Source organism: Nuphar pumila, chromosome 16, assembly GCF_984573655.1.
Source record: "Nuphar pumila chromosome 16, dmNupPumi1.hap1.1, whole genome shotgun sequence".
Classification (NCBI taxonomy): domain Eukaryota; kingdom Viridiplantae; phylum Streptophyta; class Magnoliopsida; order Nymphaeales; family Nymphaeaceae; genus Nuphar; species Nuphar pumila.
Window position 1 is genome coordinate 80,052,181 of NC_143264.1, and position 17,214 is coordinate 80,069,394.

A 17,214-nucleotide genomic window follows, 5' to 3' on the forward strand; every position below is an offset into this window, starting at 1 on the left:
TTCCAAATTAATACATATATTATAAAAAAAATCGTCTCTTTAGCGTTGGGATTATTTCTTGATGCTAGACTTGAAAGAGAACGGTCGAACCTCGTACCGACGAGCAAATCCAATCTCTCAATTTTTCCCGCAAATATTTCAAAACGGAGGCGAGTAATTTTCAAAATCTTTTCAAAATTAAGATCAACTGAGACCTTCGCAAGAGAGATCTTCTTTCTTCTTTCTTTTCTCTTTTTATTATCTCTTCTTTTCTGTCTTTTATTTTTTCCTTCAAAAAGGAAAATAGAAGCTAGAAAGGAAAAGAGATAGGAAGAGAGCGAATCCAAGAGGAAAATTTTTGCGATGATCACAGAGCCCAATTGTCCAAATCTTGCAGGGAAAATACGCCCACATAATCTTTCCAAGGAAATTATTTTGCAGAGTATCACATCCAATCACGATATTGAAAATGCTAACTACTTAGAAAATGGACCCCAAAAGTTGCAGAATGCTGAAAAAAAGAGGAAACCTCTTCAGAACCATTGTGTTATTCAGATGGAGCTTCTACTACACAGCTAATGACTTAAGTTGGAAGGATTGGTATCTCAAATTACTACACATTCTTTACCCTCTTCAACAAAAGTGAATTCAGTCTAAGACTTGAGTCATCTAGCTGTCAAAGGCAAAAACTGCAAAATGAAAAGGACCTATTATAACAAAAGGGGCAAAAAACAAGCAATAGATTGAGAGAATCATATCACAGTAGGTATCCTATTATGCGAAGTCTCATAGGTTCATTGGATAGTTTAGGAAACCACACAAGCATAGCATAATTACTGCACATTCTTTGTGTTATTCAGATGGAGCTTCTACTACACAGCTAACGACTTAAGTTGGAAGGATTGGCATCTCAAATTACTACACATTCTTTACCGTCTTCAACAAAAGTGAATTCAGTCTAAGACTTGAGTCATCTAGCTGTCAAAGGCAAAAACTGCAAAATGAAAAGGACCTATTATATCAAAAGGGGGGGAAAACAAGCAATAGATTGAGATAATCATATCACAGCAGATGTCCTATTATTATGGGAAGTCTCATAGGTTCATTGGATAGTTTAGGAAACCACACAAGCATACCATAATTACTACACACATTCTCTGCGTTATTCAGATGGAGATTCTACTACACAGCTAACGACTTAAGTTGGAAGGATTGGTATCTCAAATTACTACACATTCTTTACCCTCTTCAACAAAAGTGAATTCAGTCTAAGACTTAAGTCCTCTAGCTGTCAAAGGCAAAAACTGCAAAATGAAAAGGACCTATTATAACAAAAGGGGGAAAACAAGCAATAGATTGAGAGAATCATATCACAGTAGATGTCCTATTATGCAAAGTCTCATAGGTTCATTGGATAGTTTAGGAAACCACACAAGCATACCATAATTACTACACATTCTTTAATTAATTTTAACAATAAAATACCTGACTTTGAATGGCAATTTATTTTTCCAGCACATATAACTTGGACAAGCAGGTACCTTTGATTTAACTTATTTTTTTCCTTTTTTATGTAACCTTGGAAGTACCTAAGAAAATCCAGAAGAAACAACTACTAAAACGAATCGGGGTAAGACAAACACTTACTGTAAGAAAAACAAAGCAATGTTATAAGGTTCTAGTCTTCTGAAGTTCCTGTAGAGGCTCAACACAATCACGACCAATAACCACAACTTTTGGTCTTCTCCACCCCTTCAGATTCACCAGTTTGTTGTCAACCTGTTTCTTGAAAGATAATTCCCTCAACTGCTGCTGAAGAAGAGGTGACATGCCCGCCTGAAAGACAGCACACAGCAAGGAAAAGTATCAACTACCAAAATCTCAACCATGTAAAAATCTGCCAATCTGAAAAAGGAAAAACTTAATTACCTTTGAATAAAAGAGACAGGAGTGAAAAATGCACAAAATGGGATAAGTTCCCAAAAGCAAACAAAGAAAACATTAAAAGAACAGAAATCTCTAAACCTTTAGGAGTAATCAACAACTTTAGGCTTAATTCGCTTAATAGCATTATCATGTAATGTCATATTACCATGTCATGGTAGGTCACAAATCCAAGGGCGTCATGTTTGAGTTCTACACAAGGTTTCTGCTGCTATACAAGCCATACTACCCCAGAATTGTAAGGTTCCAATCTCTTCTGTGAAGGTTACACAAGATGCAGCACTAGTGACTGGTCGCATATATCCATATCCAAAAACGTAGGCATGAGTGCACACACACACACACACACTCATTTTCCATCTTTATCCTTCTTACGACTGGTGGAAGCAAATGACCTCTTCCCCTATTTTAAATCTCTAGCATTCTCTTGTTGAAAAAGGAGGATGTTTACTTATTAAAGTCCAGGGCAAAATGGCAATTTTACCATGGGCAAAAGCACTCAGTATGAAGGGCAGAATTGTTATTTTCTACTACTAGGGTGGCCCTATATTAATAAAGATACATTACAGGAACCACACAGTCGAAGAAAAGTAAGAGGGGGTGGTTATCTTCTCCTACAATCTCCTCTACTCTTCGTTCCCTTTCTTCTCCTTCATCCATTCACAAGAACAAGAATTATGATCCCTATCTACAGATCATAATAAAATCACAATGCCTCTATCCTTGCCCCGTGAGAGAGAGAGAATTCCATTTCAGCACCACTGAGAGCAAACAACCTTCTCCTTTTTTATTTTCTATACAAGTTAGAGCAAGTGAGCCTCTTTTCAATGCTAGTGATTGAAATAACCAAGTGGATTTAACTTGTGAATATAACTACTAACAAAAAGAAGAAACCGTATGATCTTGATAATTTTCAAATATTGTAACTTTTAACACACAATATTTTAGCACAAATGAACATAATGAAGTGTTTTCAAAACATCATGATAATACCATCTTTTATATCATTGCAAAAAGTAATGCTTTATCATGATATTTTGGTGGGATCAAAGCCAACATTCATCATTGAAATTGCAACTCCAAGGCCACCATCTCTTTTCCATGAAAATTTCTGCTCCTTCCACCCAAGTTTGTTTGTGTGGAGGCCAAGCTTTCATTAAAACAGAGCAAGAGTGAAACACCAGAACACAAGCCTTTCCATCAAGGGTATCTGAGTGTAAAGCAAATGCCTGGTGCAGATGAAGTTACTTGCACGAGCAACTGATGGAACTATTTGATACGCACTATTCCCACATTATGTAATTTGAGAGGATTTAAGGAGAGAAAAAAGATGAAATCATAGTTTGCAGATTTTTTTGGGGGTTTCGTGTTCCAAAATGCAAAATTCAGATTCCAATATCATATTTATGATCGTTTAGAGAATCCAATGAAAAAGTTTTAGGTTTCCCTTTTCCTCTTTTGAAGCCAGAAAAAGAAAATCTTGCCAAATAATAGTGTGTACTCTGCTGTTCTGTGCTGTATGTGTGTGTAGGTACCTATGACAAATGTCTGTCAACTTTTCAAAAAATATCTAAAATACCAGAAAGTTTGAATATACACATCCTTCTAAATAACAGCATTAACAACCATAACAAAAGGAAGATGAAGGCCTTTTACCTGTCAATTAAAAGAAAATGTCCACATTAAATGTGGCGAAATCTCAAGCAACATTCAAGAAAACCCAAAACATGTAATGAAACATAAAATCCTGACTTCAAATGGTAGTTGAGCATATAATCTTTTGCAGACTTTGCAAATGAAGAATGGCCGGACACCCAAAACAAGTATAGGTATAATAACCCAAGTTTATGTTTACCATTTGTTACTCTAAGACTGCCTGTTACAAATAAAAATAATACCCTTATATAGTCCATCTCAATTGTCATACGAAAGGTTAAGTCTCCCCAACTATCACGTCCCTCTCTCTTATCTGTTCCTAGGGGTGGCAATTGGGTCGGGTTGGCGTGTCAGCATACCTCAACCCGAACCCGACCCGTTTATTAAACGGGTCGGCTGTGGCAAACACGAACCCGACCCGTTTAATAAACGGGTAACCCGACACGACCCGCCAACCCATTTAATAAATGGGTTGGGTCGGGTAAACGGGTTTTCAGGTTCGCGGGTCGGGTTGACGGATCGGGTTGGCAGGTAGGCAGGTTGGCGGGTCGGGTTGGCGGGTCGGGCAGACGGGTTGGCGGTTCGGTTGGCGGGTCGGGTTGGCGGGTTGACCCACCCGCCTAACCCGTTTATTAAACGGGTCAGCCGGGTTGGCGGGTTGGCATACCCCCAACCCGAACCCGACCTGTTTAATAAACGGGTTACGCGGGTCGACCCGTTTATTAAACGGGTTGGCTTAAGCCCAACCCGAACCCGCCTAAGAGGCGGGTTGGCGGGTCGTGTCAGAAATTGCCACCCCTATCTGTTCCTTTAGAAAACAATCTCAATTCAGGTATAGAAATAGTTCTAACTCGATATGGACCCTTAACCTAGCATCCAGACATAAAACGGGCAGGCTTCTGTACATAGAACGAGATGATTTGGATTAAACGATATCAAGATTCAGAAGCACCAACTCAGAATATTCACACTGGACTTCAGACATGTTGACGATATAGGTGGATTACTCTAGCAATCTTTATTCTAAGTTTCGACATATACCATTAACAAATGAAAAATAAAAGCATCATTCCTCTTAGAGGCAACAGGAATAGACTTGCAAATCAGAAACTCGGAAAAATAATCTACATATTTCTGAAAAGAGTACATCAGCATATTTTGAAATTGTAATGAAATGGTGGTCTTCAACAAATGCACAAATAACTCACAAACAAGTGTCTATTGGAGACACTACAAGCATGACCCTTGAAAGGGTATAAAGGGAAGAACACTTGAAAAATAAATAATACTTTATTCATGAACAAAATGCTTAAGAAGCATGGTTATTTACATTGAAGGGGTTCACCCCTATATATACAAAACAATGGGAGAGAGAGGAGAGCTCATTTTGAGCTCTCCAAAAAGAGACGTTGGATTCCAACGTCTCTTAATATAGCTGTTGGACTACAGTCCAACAGCATTTATTATTATAGCTGTTGGACTATAGTCCAACAGCATTTATTATAGCGGTTGGACTACAGTCCAACAGCTACTTGCACAGTCAAGTTCCAACAGGAACTTGACTGGATCAAAATATCTAGTTTCTATTGAACTAGATGCTAAAAAAGAAAATAAAAAAATAGAAAAAAATAATAATAAAAGAAAATATAATAATATTAAATAATATATATATATATATTGCAGTTTATATTTTAACACTCCCCTTCAAACTTACGGTACAATGAGCGAAAGTTTGTCTAAGAGGAAGTGAAATCTGGGAGCAGCGAGAGGCTTGGTGAAGAAGTCTGCTAATTGATATTCTGATGTAACATATGGCAGATCAATGGTTCCATGTAAGTATTTCTCTCTGACATAGTGACAGTCCATCTCAATGTGTTTAGTGCGCTCATGGAATGTCCGGTTGCTTGCAATGTAGATCGCACTTTTGTTGTCACAGCACATCTTTGAAGCTTGCGTTGCTTTAGCTCCCATATCTGCTAGCAATCGTCTGAGCCAAACAACCTCCATAGTGGTGGTTGCCATGGCTCTGTATTCAGCTTCGGTGGAGGAAAGAGAGACTTTCTGCTGCTTCTTGCACCTCCACGAAATTAAGGTTTCACCTAGGAACACACAAAAACCAGTAGTTGAGTGTCTATTATTGGGATCACCTCCCCAGTCAGCATCAGTATATGCAATTAAATTTAATGAAGATGAAGCAGACAAGAAGAGTCCTCGTGAAAGAGAGGATTTTAAGTATCTAATAATACGCAAAATCGCTCACATGTGCACGGAGGTGGGAGCATGCTGAAACTGACTAACTGTATGAACCGCATGAGTTATATCTGGCCTAGTAATGGAAAGATAAGAAAGAGCTCCAACAAGTTGTCTATAAGGAGTAGGATCATCAAGAAGTTCTCCATCATCAATTTTCATTTTAACATTGACAACTTCTGGAGTGTCTACTTTCTTATCATCTGTAATTCCAGACCTGGAAACGATATCAAGAGCAAATTTAGATTGAGATATCAAATACCCCCGAGGGGAATAAGCAACTTCAATGCCTAAAAAATATCTTAATAAACCTAAGTCAGTCATTTCAAAGTGAGTTTTAAGAAGAGATTTGATATTTGCAACTCCCTGTTTGTCGCCTCCGGTGATGATCATATCGTCCACATGGAGAAGAAGAATAATGATGTCTGCATCAGATTTCTTAACAAACAAAGCAGTGTCAGTTAAACAAGGTTGAAAACCAATATCAAGCATAACATGACTAAATCGGTCATACCAGGCTTTTGGAGCCTGTTTAAGACCATAAAGAGCTTTTTCTAGACGAAGAGCTTTACCCTTAGGGATACTAATACCAGGTGGGGCTTCCATGTATACTTCTTCAACGAGATTCTCATTCAGAAAAGCATTTTTGACATCTAATTGAAAAATAGGTCATGTTCTAATGGAGGCCAAGGCTATTAAAGTTCTAACAGTGGTCATACGGGCCACAGGAGCAAATGTTTCTTCATAATCGATGCCATACTCTTGGGCATATCCTTTTGCTACTAAACGGGCCTTATATCTTTCCACGGTCCCATCACTTTTGGTTTTGACTTTGTATACCCACCTACAACCTATAGGTTTCTTACCCGGAGGAATATCTTGTATCGTCCAAGTATTGGCCTTTTCTAGTGCATCCAATTCTATTTTCATGGCTTCTATCCATTCTATATGATTTTTTGCTTGAGAATAGGATGATGGTTCAACATATGATTGTATTAATGTAATGGCGGCCCTATACGTGGGTGAAAAAGATTCATAAGACACAAATTTTTCTGGAGGTTTAGAGATTCTAGACGTTCTTCTAGGTGGGACTTCAGAGTATTTTTGTAATGCACATGGAAGATTTTGCTCTCTACGTCTTGAATATTGTAGACTAACATCCCTATGGATTTGCTCTTCATTATCATCATTTTCAACAACAATAGGACTTTGATCATTGTCAAGGTCATGTCCAACATCACATTCATTGGATTTTGAAGTTGGATCAATTAAAAACGAGTATTCAGTGACATCCTTGGATTTTTCAAATTCAAAGAAGCTTTCTTTTTCCAAAAAAGATACATTTCTTGACACATATAATTTGTCATTTTGAAAATCGAAACACCTGTAGCCTTTTTTATTATCAGCATATCCTAAAAAGGCACATGGGATTGCACGAGGAGAGAGTTTATCATTTCTGTTGGTGAAAACAAAACATTTGCATCCAAAGACTTTTAATCTAGAATAATCTGGAGTTAAATTAACAAGCTTTTCTATTGGAGTTGTATTCTTTAATGAGTAAGATGGCATCCTATTAATGAGGTAGGTGGCAGTTAGGACCGCTTCAGCCCAAAAACTTTTTGGAACTTGATTTGCAATTAGCAATGTCCTAGTAGTTTCCATAATGTGCCGATGTTTGCGTTCGGCTAGGCCATTCTGTTGTGGAGTGTGTGGACATGATCTTTGATGTGTAATACCATGTAAATTGAGATAGTCTTTGAATTCGTTGGACATAAATTCTCCCCCTGAATCAGTGCGAAAAACAGAAATATCATTTTGAAACTTATTTTTAACCATTTTATGAAATATTTGGAAGTTAGCAAAGACATCAGATTTATGTTTAAGAAAATAAATCCAAGTATGTCTAGAAAAGTCATCAACAAAAATGACATAATATGTATAACCACCTTTGAAAATAACTGGTGCGGGGCCCCAAACATCCGAATGTATTAACTCAAGTGGTCGTGAGGAAACAAAAGTTCTACTAAGAAATGGTAACCTTTTCATTTTGCCAAGAATGCAGTCTTTACAAGAAAAATTTTCAGAATTACAAAATTTTTCCAAACTTGGAAAATATTGAATTTTAGACATATGAGGATGGTCAAGCCTTTTGTGCCATAAATCCAATTCTAATTTCTGAATATTATAACAAAATGCATTCTTGGGTAATTCCAAAAAGTCCATGTAATAAAGTCCTTCTCTATGGCCTTCCCCAATCAGCTTCCCTGACTGGCGATCCTGTACCCAGCAACCATGAGAAGAGAAGGAGATATTACATCCATAATCAGATATTTGCGAGACAGATAAGAGATTCAAATTAAGTTTAGGGATATATCTAACTTCTGGGATAAAAAATCTTTTGGATTTTTGAAGATTTTCAAAACATCCTATTCCTTTTACTTCGAGAGATGTGCCATCGGCTGTAAAAACCTTTGACACACTTGAGTCATTTTTAAGACATTCGGATAGACTATTAACATTTGGGGTCATATGAAAAGAAGCACCAGAATCTAAAAGCCAAGGAAAGTTACCTGGACCGGAGAAAGATGCAACTGCCGCTCCAGTTGAGGCTTCGGTTGAGGAGGATACCCCTTTGAGAAGAGGTTGAAGGATTTCCATCAGTTGAGCCATAGACACAGGTGCATCTTGATCTTTTGACTCAGATTCAACAGATGCAACTCTTTTTTCTTCTCTTCTTTTTAACTTTGGACATTGAGGCCTATAGTGCCCCGGTTCATGACAATGATGACAAATAACTTTTCTTTTATCAAAGTCGTCGTTTTGCCTTCCAAAATGAGGCGGCTTGTAAGTACGAGTATGATTCCCCGGTCTAGATACAGCTAAAACGGAGTCATCATCAACTTTTGGAGTACTTTTTCTAAGTCTATTTTCCTCCATAGTGAGCTCTTCTATAGTATCAACAATAGAAGGAATTTTTCCACGATGTAAAAGGGCCGATTTGGTGGATTCAAACTCCGGCCTTAGACCATTCACAAATTGATAGAAATGTTCCATATCGAGTTGCTTTTGGCGAAGCTCGATGTCTTCGGCACAATGCCATTTGGGCTCAAGAAGAGCCAACTCTTCCCAAAGTTCGGACAACTCATTATAATATTCTCGAATAGTTTTATCTTTTTGAGTCATTGTCCGAACTTTATCTTGTAAATTGCATACATGTGCAATATCTTTAAGGGAATACATGTTTTTGAGGTATTCCCAAGCCTTATCGGCATGCTCAAACTTAGCTAGACTAGAGCATTTTTTAATGTCTATGCTATTGATGAGCCATGACATAATTTTTGCATGTCCTATCCTCCATTCTTTCCATTTCTTTTCATAAGTGGCTAACGCCTTACTCTTCTCTTCTTCCGTTAGAGGAACCTCTTTATCACCCTCTTTCTTGGTAAGAGATAGTTTAGGTTCCAAATCGGAACCATCCACTATACCCCATAAACCTTTTCCCCAAATGTGGTGCTTCATAATCGAAGCCCACATTACATAGTTAGTATCATTTAGCTTCATAGGAATGATGGTGATCTTATCATTGTCATCCATCTTTTACAAGGGTAAGAGAGGAATAAATAGGAGGAGAGAGAGAGAGAAAAATAAAAAGAAAAGAAAAAGAGTAGACAAAGGAATAAGAGAGGATACAAAACCAAATTTTTTTTGTAGCACAAGTTCGCCTTTCTTCAAACAAATCTTCTTGAGCCAAGAACAAGGTGATGAAACACCTTTTGTAAATGTGGCACGGAAATTGAGGCGGAAGCACTTCAAGATCTAAGGATTTCGTAGCTTTGATACCATGTAATGAAATGGTGGTCTTCAACAAATGCACAAATAACTCACAAACAAGTGTTTATTGGAGACACTACAAGCATGACCCTTGAAAGGGTATAAAGGGAAGAACACTTGAAAAATAAATAATACTTTATTCATGAACAAAATGCTTAAGAAGCATGGTTATTTACATTGAAGGGGTTCACCCCTATATATACAAAACAATGGGAGAGAGAGGAGAGCTCATTTTGAGCTCTCCAAAAAGAGACGTTGGATTCCAACGTCTCTTAATATAGCTGTTGGACTACAGTCCAACAGCATTTATTATTATAGCTGTTGGACTATAGTCCAACAGCATTTATTATAGCTGTTGGACTACAGTCCAACAGTCAAGTTCCAACAGGAACTTGACTGGATCAAAATATCTAGTTTCTATTGAACTAGATGCTAAAAAAGAAAATAAAAAAATAGAAAAAGAAAATAATAAAAGAAAATATAATAATATTAAATAATATATATATATATTGCAGTTTACATTTTAACAGAAATGTAGTTAAATAGTACAATAGAGTGAAACATTAACTTTTCAAGATCTGAATGTTTTGTTCCTATCCACTAGGCACAATATGATGCCATACAAAATATACAAAAAAAACTGACAGTAAAGCACTCTCCACATGAAATAGGTATTTTTTGCAACTGGAAATTAAACAAACTAACAAAGGAATATACAGTTGCATGTGAACACGTTTTGCATCAAGAGATTACCCCTGCCACAAAGCGATGTGAAAATGTCGTGGGTTGCAATGGGCGTGATAGAAGCGTATTGAGTTGCTGAAATCACAAAACTGTACTTAATAAACTAACAAAACCATTTAGATTTAGGTAATAACTACAGCAACGCTCGAATAAAAGTAAAATCAGAAATAACCTGTTTTAAACGACTTAGATGTAGGTCCATAGATTTTTTCTGCCTGTGATTATTTACTTTTTCTTCTTCACTGCTATTTCCCTCTACATCCAACTCCAATGATTCAGCATTTCGCTCAATCCAGCTCCTTTTTGACTTTTCCTGCAAAAAATAACACAGTAATGGGAAACATGTGATAGAAGTTCATCAATGTCACAAACTGAAGAAATATCATTAATTTGACTTCATATTATGCTCATAACAACCCCCAAAAAAAACTGTATAATTGAATGCACAGTTTCACAGATTTTTAGATAGAATCAAAACAGGTTTTCTAAGTAAATTTTGATTTGATATTCATGAATTACTATCCACATTCATTTATTCAAATTGTGTACAAGAAAAACAGAACATAGCACTTATTTCAAGATGATTCTCCATATGTATGGTAAAATTGCACAAGTGTTAGATGAATGATTCATGAGCAAATTCAAGAACCATGCTTCCAATAAGCTTCCAACCAGACCGCATGCTAAACCAATTTGCTTTTGTGTAGCCCCTTTTTGGACAAGACGTGTATGGTAAGTCTATTAATAAAGGATTCAAGCATTGACCATTTGCAACCCTCATGCCTTTCCCAAACCTATGAACAAATTTATTGTTCCTTGAAAGTTATTTTGTACTTTTTCTAGTGCACTACGTAACACACTGTGGTCTGTACGATATCATGTTCTTGTGCAAAGTGCATATTTACTTGTGGTATTAGCTGTATATCAAGGAAACACCTAGTTGCAGGTTACAGGCTTTCAGCAATAGAGTGATGTGTCATTGTTCTACTGTGCAGAAGTCCCCATAAATGATAGCCATCAGTCCATCAACATAAGAGAAAAGAATAGACTGCTTGCCTCTGGGTTTATGCAGTGCCAGGGAAGCACACAGTTTGAATCTTGGTCATATTCTTTATTTATATTCAAAAAAAGATTCTCATTCTAGTAAGCAAATGCCTAATCAACTCACACCCGAGGACAATTCGAAAGTGTGGAGCCATTAGACCATTACATAAAGAACCTGGTTGGGGTTGAAGGGAATTTGGAGAATAGGCAATTAACCTTTAGCAACCTTAACATAGGTCATTAGGATGTTTTATTTCTTCTTCTTATCTATGACCTGGGGAAAAAGGAGGAAGTACCTCATCAACTCCAGAGAAACTAGCCAACTAAGGTGTCAAACAATTCTTTCCCAGGAAGGAGATGAGTTATTTGGGCATCTTTATTGTAACATCCACTGAATCTTGTCTTTGACCTGTTGAGCATTCATTCAATGCTTCAGATTTTTTCCATCATCAAAAAAATTCAAATATCAGTCGGATTTATTTCTCTATGATTATTTATTCCCTCTAAGCTGTTAGGCAATCAAAACTTCGTTCTCGGCCTTTTTCTTATCTAACATTTTTTGTTACATGCCTAATAAATCTTACACAAACAATTCACATTATCCACTATTTTAACACCAGAAAATCCTATAATCTCTTTACAGGTCATGACATAAGATAAAAACCAACACAGCAAATTATGTGAAGCAGAGCCCAGAGCCCCACTATACCATGTTCTTGGAAATGTCCAGTAATCTGGGCAAACAACTCCTGAAATCAAGAGCAGCCCAATACCATAAATGGAAGAATATAACCATTATGACCCAAACATTTGACCGAGCACATGAATATAGATGGACCAACTAGTTTAGTTTAAAAAAAATAGGCATACACTGATTGGGTTGGTTATCATCCCAAGTTAGGTTATAGATTTTGATTTTTGATTAGTGGATATAAAACTAAGGTATGTTTTACAAATTTCCAAAATTTTTAGTCACTTGGAAAAAATCTCCAAATAAAATCATGTAAAAAGGTTGAGCAATAAGAATTACTTACTTGGGCATTCACATGCAAAACCTTGTCTATCTGGCAAGCAAGCGACAGCCGTTTTACAACTTCTGGCATGTATGAGCTATCTAAAGGAAACCGATTCAAACTTTCCTGCAAAGGAAAGAAAGAAAATTTTCCACATCAACAATAAAATGAATGCACAAGTAAAATAGTCAGAAACTACTAGCCAACAGCCATAGAAAGACAAAATAATTCACACGAGATCCCAAATGTGCTCAGAGAATACAAATGCAATATCATTAGTGAATAGTAAATTAAAGGAACAAAATATTACAAAAATTAGAAGACAGAATTGTTAATATATATATATATAATATAATGAATATGTATACAATTTTGTTGTAATAATGCCCATCAGGGGCATTTTAGTCTTTTTACTTTTGAATATAGGTCTGTCATATAGGAACAGTTTTGTATTTATTTTTGTTTTTTATATTTTTTGTAATTGCCTGGGTTTTGTGGGGCTCTTTTAGTTAGGTTCTTTTTGGACTAGTCAACATAGAGTTGATTAGTCAATAGAGCTATTGAAACAGCCCAGCAGCTCTGTTTCTTGTGGTTTGACTGTTCCAAAGCTCTATTAAGATTACCTCGTGCATAAATAGGGGTAAGGTAAACACCCTCATTTGTTTCTAATGTTTTTCCTAAGCATTCTACTCAATAAAGATGATATTTTTTATGTTCTTGTGTTGCTATTTTGACTCTTTAAAGTTTTGCATGTGCACTTTGTGCTTGTGTAGTACCTTAGCACTTTTATTTTTGTTGTTTATTGGACTTGTAATAGTGCCTGTGACCTTGTATTTGTTTTTTTTTTACATATTTCATTCAAGGTTGTAAGTATTGTACCGTTACTCGTATCAGTCGGAGCCAAAGTAACACCGTATCGTAAACGTATCATAAATTTTTAATACAAATTTTCCAAAAATTTCAAAAAATCTAAAAAAATCAGGAAAACAGCAAAAATTCTAAAAAATCGTATCACATAAAACCATGATGAATTGCACAAAATACAACAAAAAAATCACATTAATTTAAATTAATAACCATGTTGTGTAGAAGTCATTACAAGGGCATCCATGCACCCTAAGAATCGTGAGAGCGATTTAGGGGCCAATCCGTGCACAAATGAGAGGGATTTTGCAGTTTTCCCTAGTAAAACTGCATTTTCACCAAGTGGATCAAGGTAAAAAAGACTATTATGAGTAAAATTACAAAACTACCTCAAAAAATTTTCTGCCTCGCGGGGCTCTGCCCCCCATGCAACCCCAAGTTGGATCCGCAAAAATTAAGGATTTATATAAAGGTAGAAATCATGCTTCACACTCCAACAAAGATGGCATCAGATGATCTGATCTGTCATGACAATGGGGCACTCAAGTAATGAGTAGAATTCGATTGAAAATTGAGTGCAACTATTGCCATAATATTTTTATTTATGTAATATGAAAGCATGAGTCTTGTGGCATGTTCTTAATTGCAAGATATTTAATATTTTGCATTGTTCTTGTGAGATAGTTGGTGTTTGATGATTCTTAGGTAACTCATAGAGACATAAATGCTTCATATGTGATTTTATGGTCGTATCTTGTGCAATTCATCATTGTTTCATGTGTTATGATTTTTTAGAATTTTTGCTATTTTTCTGATTTTTCATGATTTTTTGTTGGAAATTTTGAAAAATTTATTAAAAATTACAATTTTTTACTATATGTATGTTATTTTGGGCCCGACCGATACGAGAACAGTACGATACTTACAACATTGGGTGTAATAGAGATGGAATTTTATTTGTACATGGATCTAGTCTCATGTCTATATCATAACTTCACCACTAAGTTTTCTTTAGGACTGTTAACAGTTGAATTAGATAGTTTATCATAACAATTAGTTGATTGTGATGTTTAGTATACTAGTTTGGTGACTCATAAGTAATGACAAATTTACTTTCCACCGTTTATATTTTTTTATAATTAGATATTAGTTATATCACTAAATATTACCTAATTATTACTAATATATTAATGTTTTGATGTGAGATATTTTTGGCATTCTATAAAATTTTTTCTATTTAAATAATTATTCATAGTAATTTTATATATAAAATAAAATGTTAGTAAAACCTGGCCGAGTCATGGGTCAAGACCAAACCAGTCACGTCATGAGTCATTGGGTTTTCAAACTACGCATCTGACACATGCAAATTCCATTTTAATTGTCTAAACAATTCAAGTAAAAAAACCTCAAGTATATTCACGTGTCAGTAGAAATAAGAAACCACTATTTGTGCATTGTGCAACTGCTTCAAATATGGCATTGATTAATAAACTTTATATAATCATGTATATGAAGAAATTCCAACATAAAAGTAACTATCTAAAATTTCATTTCAGTTAAAAAAAAGAAAAATAAGAACACTGAGATCCCAACCTTGGCAAAAGATTTACACAGAGAAGAAAATTTGGATCTGTCGCTTGGTGAAATAAGTGCAATGCTGCATCCATCAGAAGAGGCTCGAGCTGTTCTTCCACTTCTGTGGATGTAAATCTAAAATGAGAAAAAACTCAAATTTAGAAGCAAGAAAGGTTGGAAAATGTCAATGATATAGAAGTTCATTTTGGTGACAAACAAACTTCTGCTGAATGTGGCAATTGGTAGTGTATGACAGTTCGAACACCAGGAATATCAAGCCCCCTCGCTGCAACGTCAGTAGCAATGAGAATACCATGTTCGCTTCCACGGAAATGATCTATTGCCTGCAACCAGAATGCAACATAAAATTTCCTATTGAGAAAGAAAAGATAATATGCTAAACCAGAAGCAAAGCATGCAAAATCCAAAAGAACCTGCACACCTCCTACCTGTTAAAATATAGCTCTCTCTCTCTCTCTCTCTCTCTCTCTCTCTCTCTATATATATATATATATATATATATATATATGTGTGTGTGTATATATATATATATATATTTATGTGATAGACAATACCCATCATGGGTATTTTGGTCATTTTGTCTGTAATAGGGTCGGTCCAATAGGTTCAGATTTGTGTTTTCTTTTAATTTTATTTTTCTTATTTTTGTCTTTGTGTTATTGTGTAAGGGACCTACCCTAAGGTCTTTTGACAATAGAGACGTTGAGAGCTCCCAACACCTCTATTGGGAGCTCCTCTTTGTATATATAGAGGGGGTTATCCCCCTCTCTAGTTAATTTCTTAAGCATTTTTAGTCAATAAACATATTTTTTTATTGTTTGTGTTCTCTTGATTGGCCATTAGCAGCCATTGTACGCACTTGTGCTTGTGTGTTCTTGTATTGTCTTTTGCCCCTCGTATTGTCCTTTAAGTAGACTTGTATTTGTGCTTAGGCACATTTTTTTTTTCATTTTTGCTTGTTTCATTACATGGTATCAAAGCTTCTTGGGTTCTTGGACCTCATAACATGTTGCTTGCAGTGATCAAGGGAACGTGTGCTCGTGATTGAAGAGTTCATGTTCATCTTCCTTCCTCTCTCTCCTCATGTTTGTCAATGAGTATGAACTAAAAATTAAACTCCCTTCAAGCTCAATGGAACTAATTATATGAAGAATCACCTTAAAGGAAAAAAACTTAGGGGGTAGGTGATGGGCACCACTCCCGAACCTCTTCTAAAGCTCACAAACTTGAAGAAGGCATAGAGAAAGCTCATGAAGGAGAAGATCGAACCAAGGTCATCTATGATCATCAAATCAAGATAGAAGATTAGGAGAGTAACCATGCTAAAATTCTAGCTTGGTTTATGAACAATGTCAACATTAATATATGTGCCAACATTGTCAAATTTAAAAAGGCAAATGAGGTTTGGTTCTTTATAAAGGCTATGTATACCCAAAAAGATCTTTCAAGAAAAGATTAGAACCATGAAACAAGAGCATATGAGTGTCCGAGATTTTTTTAGTGTCTTATCCCTTCTTTGGGATGAGTTAGCACTTTTTGAACCCAAATGGGTAACCACCGCTAATGTGAAACTTAGGTATGAGTAAATGAAAAAAGAACACTTTTTCAATTTTTACACGGTCTACACCCAAAATTCAAACAAGTGAAGTATTCCCTTATTCATAGATCCTCCACTATACCTCTTGCCGAAATATACCAAGAAGAAACTCGTCTTGGCATGGCTACTAAAGGAGGAGATGAAATATTGGTCATAGCTAGGCCCGGTAACAATAAGAGGACCCACAAACCTCCACATTTTGGAAGGTAAAACTATAGTGGTGGATCATGTAAAATCATTTGCCACTATTGTAATGAACCAGGGCATATCAAACCGGCATGTTTCAAACTCAATAAAAAGGTGGCTTCCATTGGAGAAACCACTTCCAAGAATAATGAAGAGACAAATGAAAAAGATCTTAAAATTTTCATTAGTCAGCTAACGGAGGTACTCCAACAATTCTTTAAGACATTTACTATGGGTGTTGTTATTGCTACATAATCTCCTTCAACTATGTGCTCTTGGATTCTTGATTCAGGAGACTCATTTTACATGACTCTACATGAAAGTGTTCTTCCCAAAATATGCACTAACCCAAAATCACCTTGTGTTTCAAATGTTGACGGAACATCTTTAAAAATCAACATTATTGGAACTTAAGACTTTAAAAAATTCTTTGTTCCAAAAATTAGTGTTGTTCCAAAAATAAATTTAAATATTTTTTTGCTTCTAAAATTTCCAACCATGGATATG

At 35.9% G+C, this 17,214-nt stretch overlaps 1 protein-coding gene across 1 annotated transcript in view; it reads right to left on the reverse strand.

The window, feature by feature from the left end:
• Positions 1-1,443: 1,443 nt before the first annotated feature.
• LOC149813788 (P-loop containing nucleoside triphosphate hydrolases superfamily protein) overlaps positions 1,444-17,214 on the reverse strand; it is a 49,234-nt gene continuing 33,463 nt past the window's right edge. Inside the window, exons 10-15 of the mRNA XM_089992448.1 lie at positions 15,125-15,247; positions 14,922-15,038; positions 12,483-12,587; positions 10,577-10,717; positions 10,414-10,479; positions 1,444-1,815 (exon numbers count right to left, since the gene is read on the reverse strand). Coding sequence (XP_089848574.1) covers positions 1,648-1,815; positions 10,414-10,479; positions 10,577-10,717; positions 12,483-12,587; positions 14,922-15,038; positions 15,125-15,247 — 720 coding nt within the window. The 3' untranslated portion in view covers positions 1,444-1,647. The remainder of the gene's footprint in view (positions 1,816-10,413; positions 10,480-10,576; positions 10,718-12,482; positions 12,588-14,921; positions 15,039-15,124; positions 15,248-17,214) is intronic.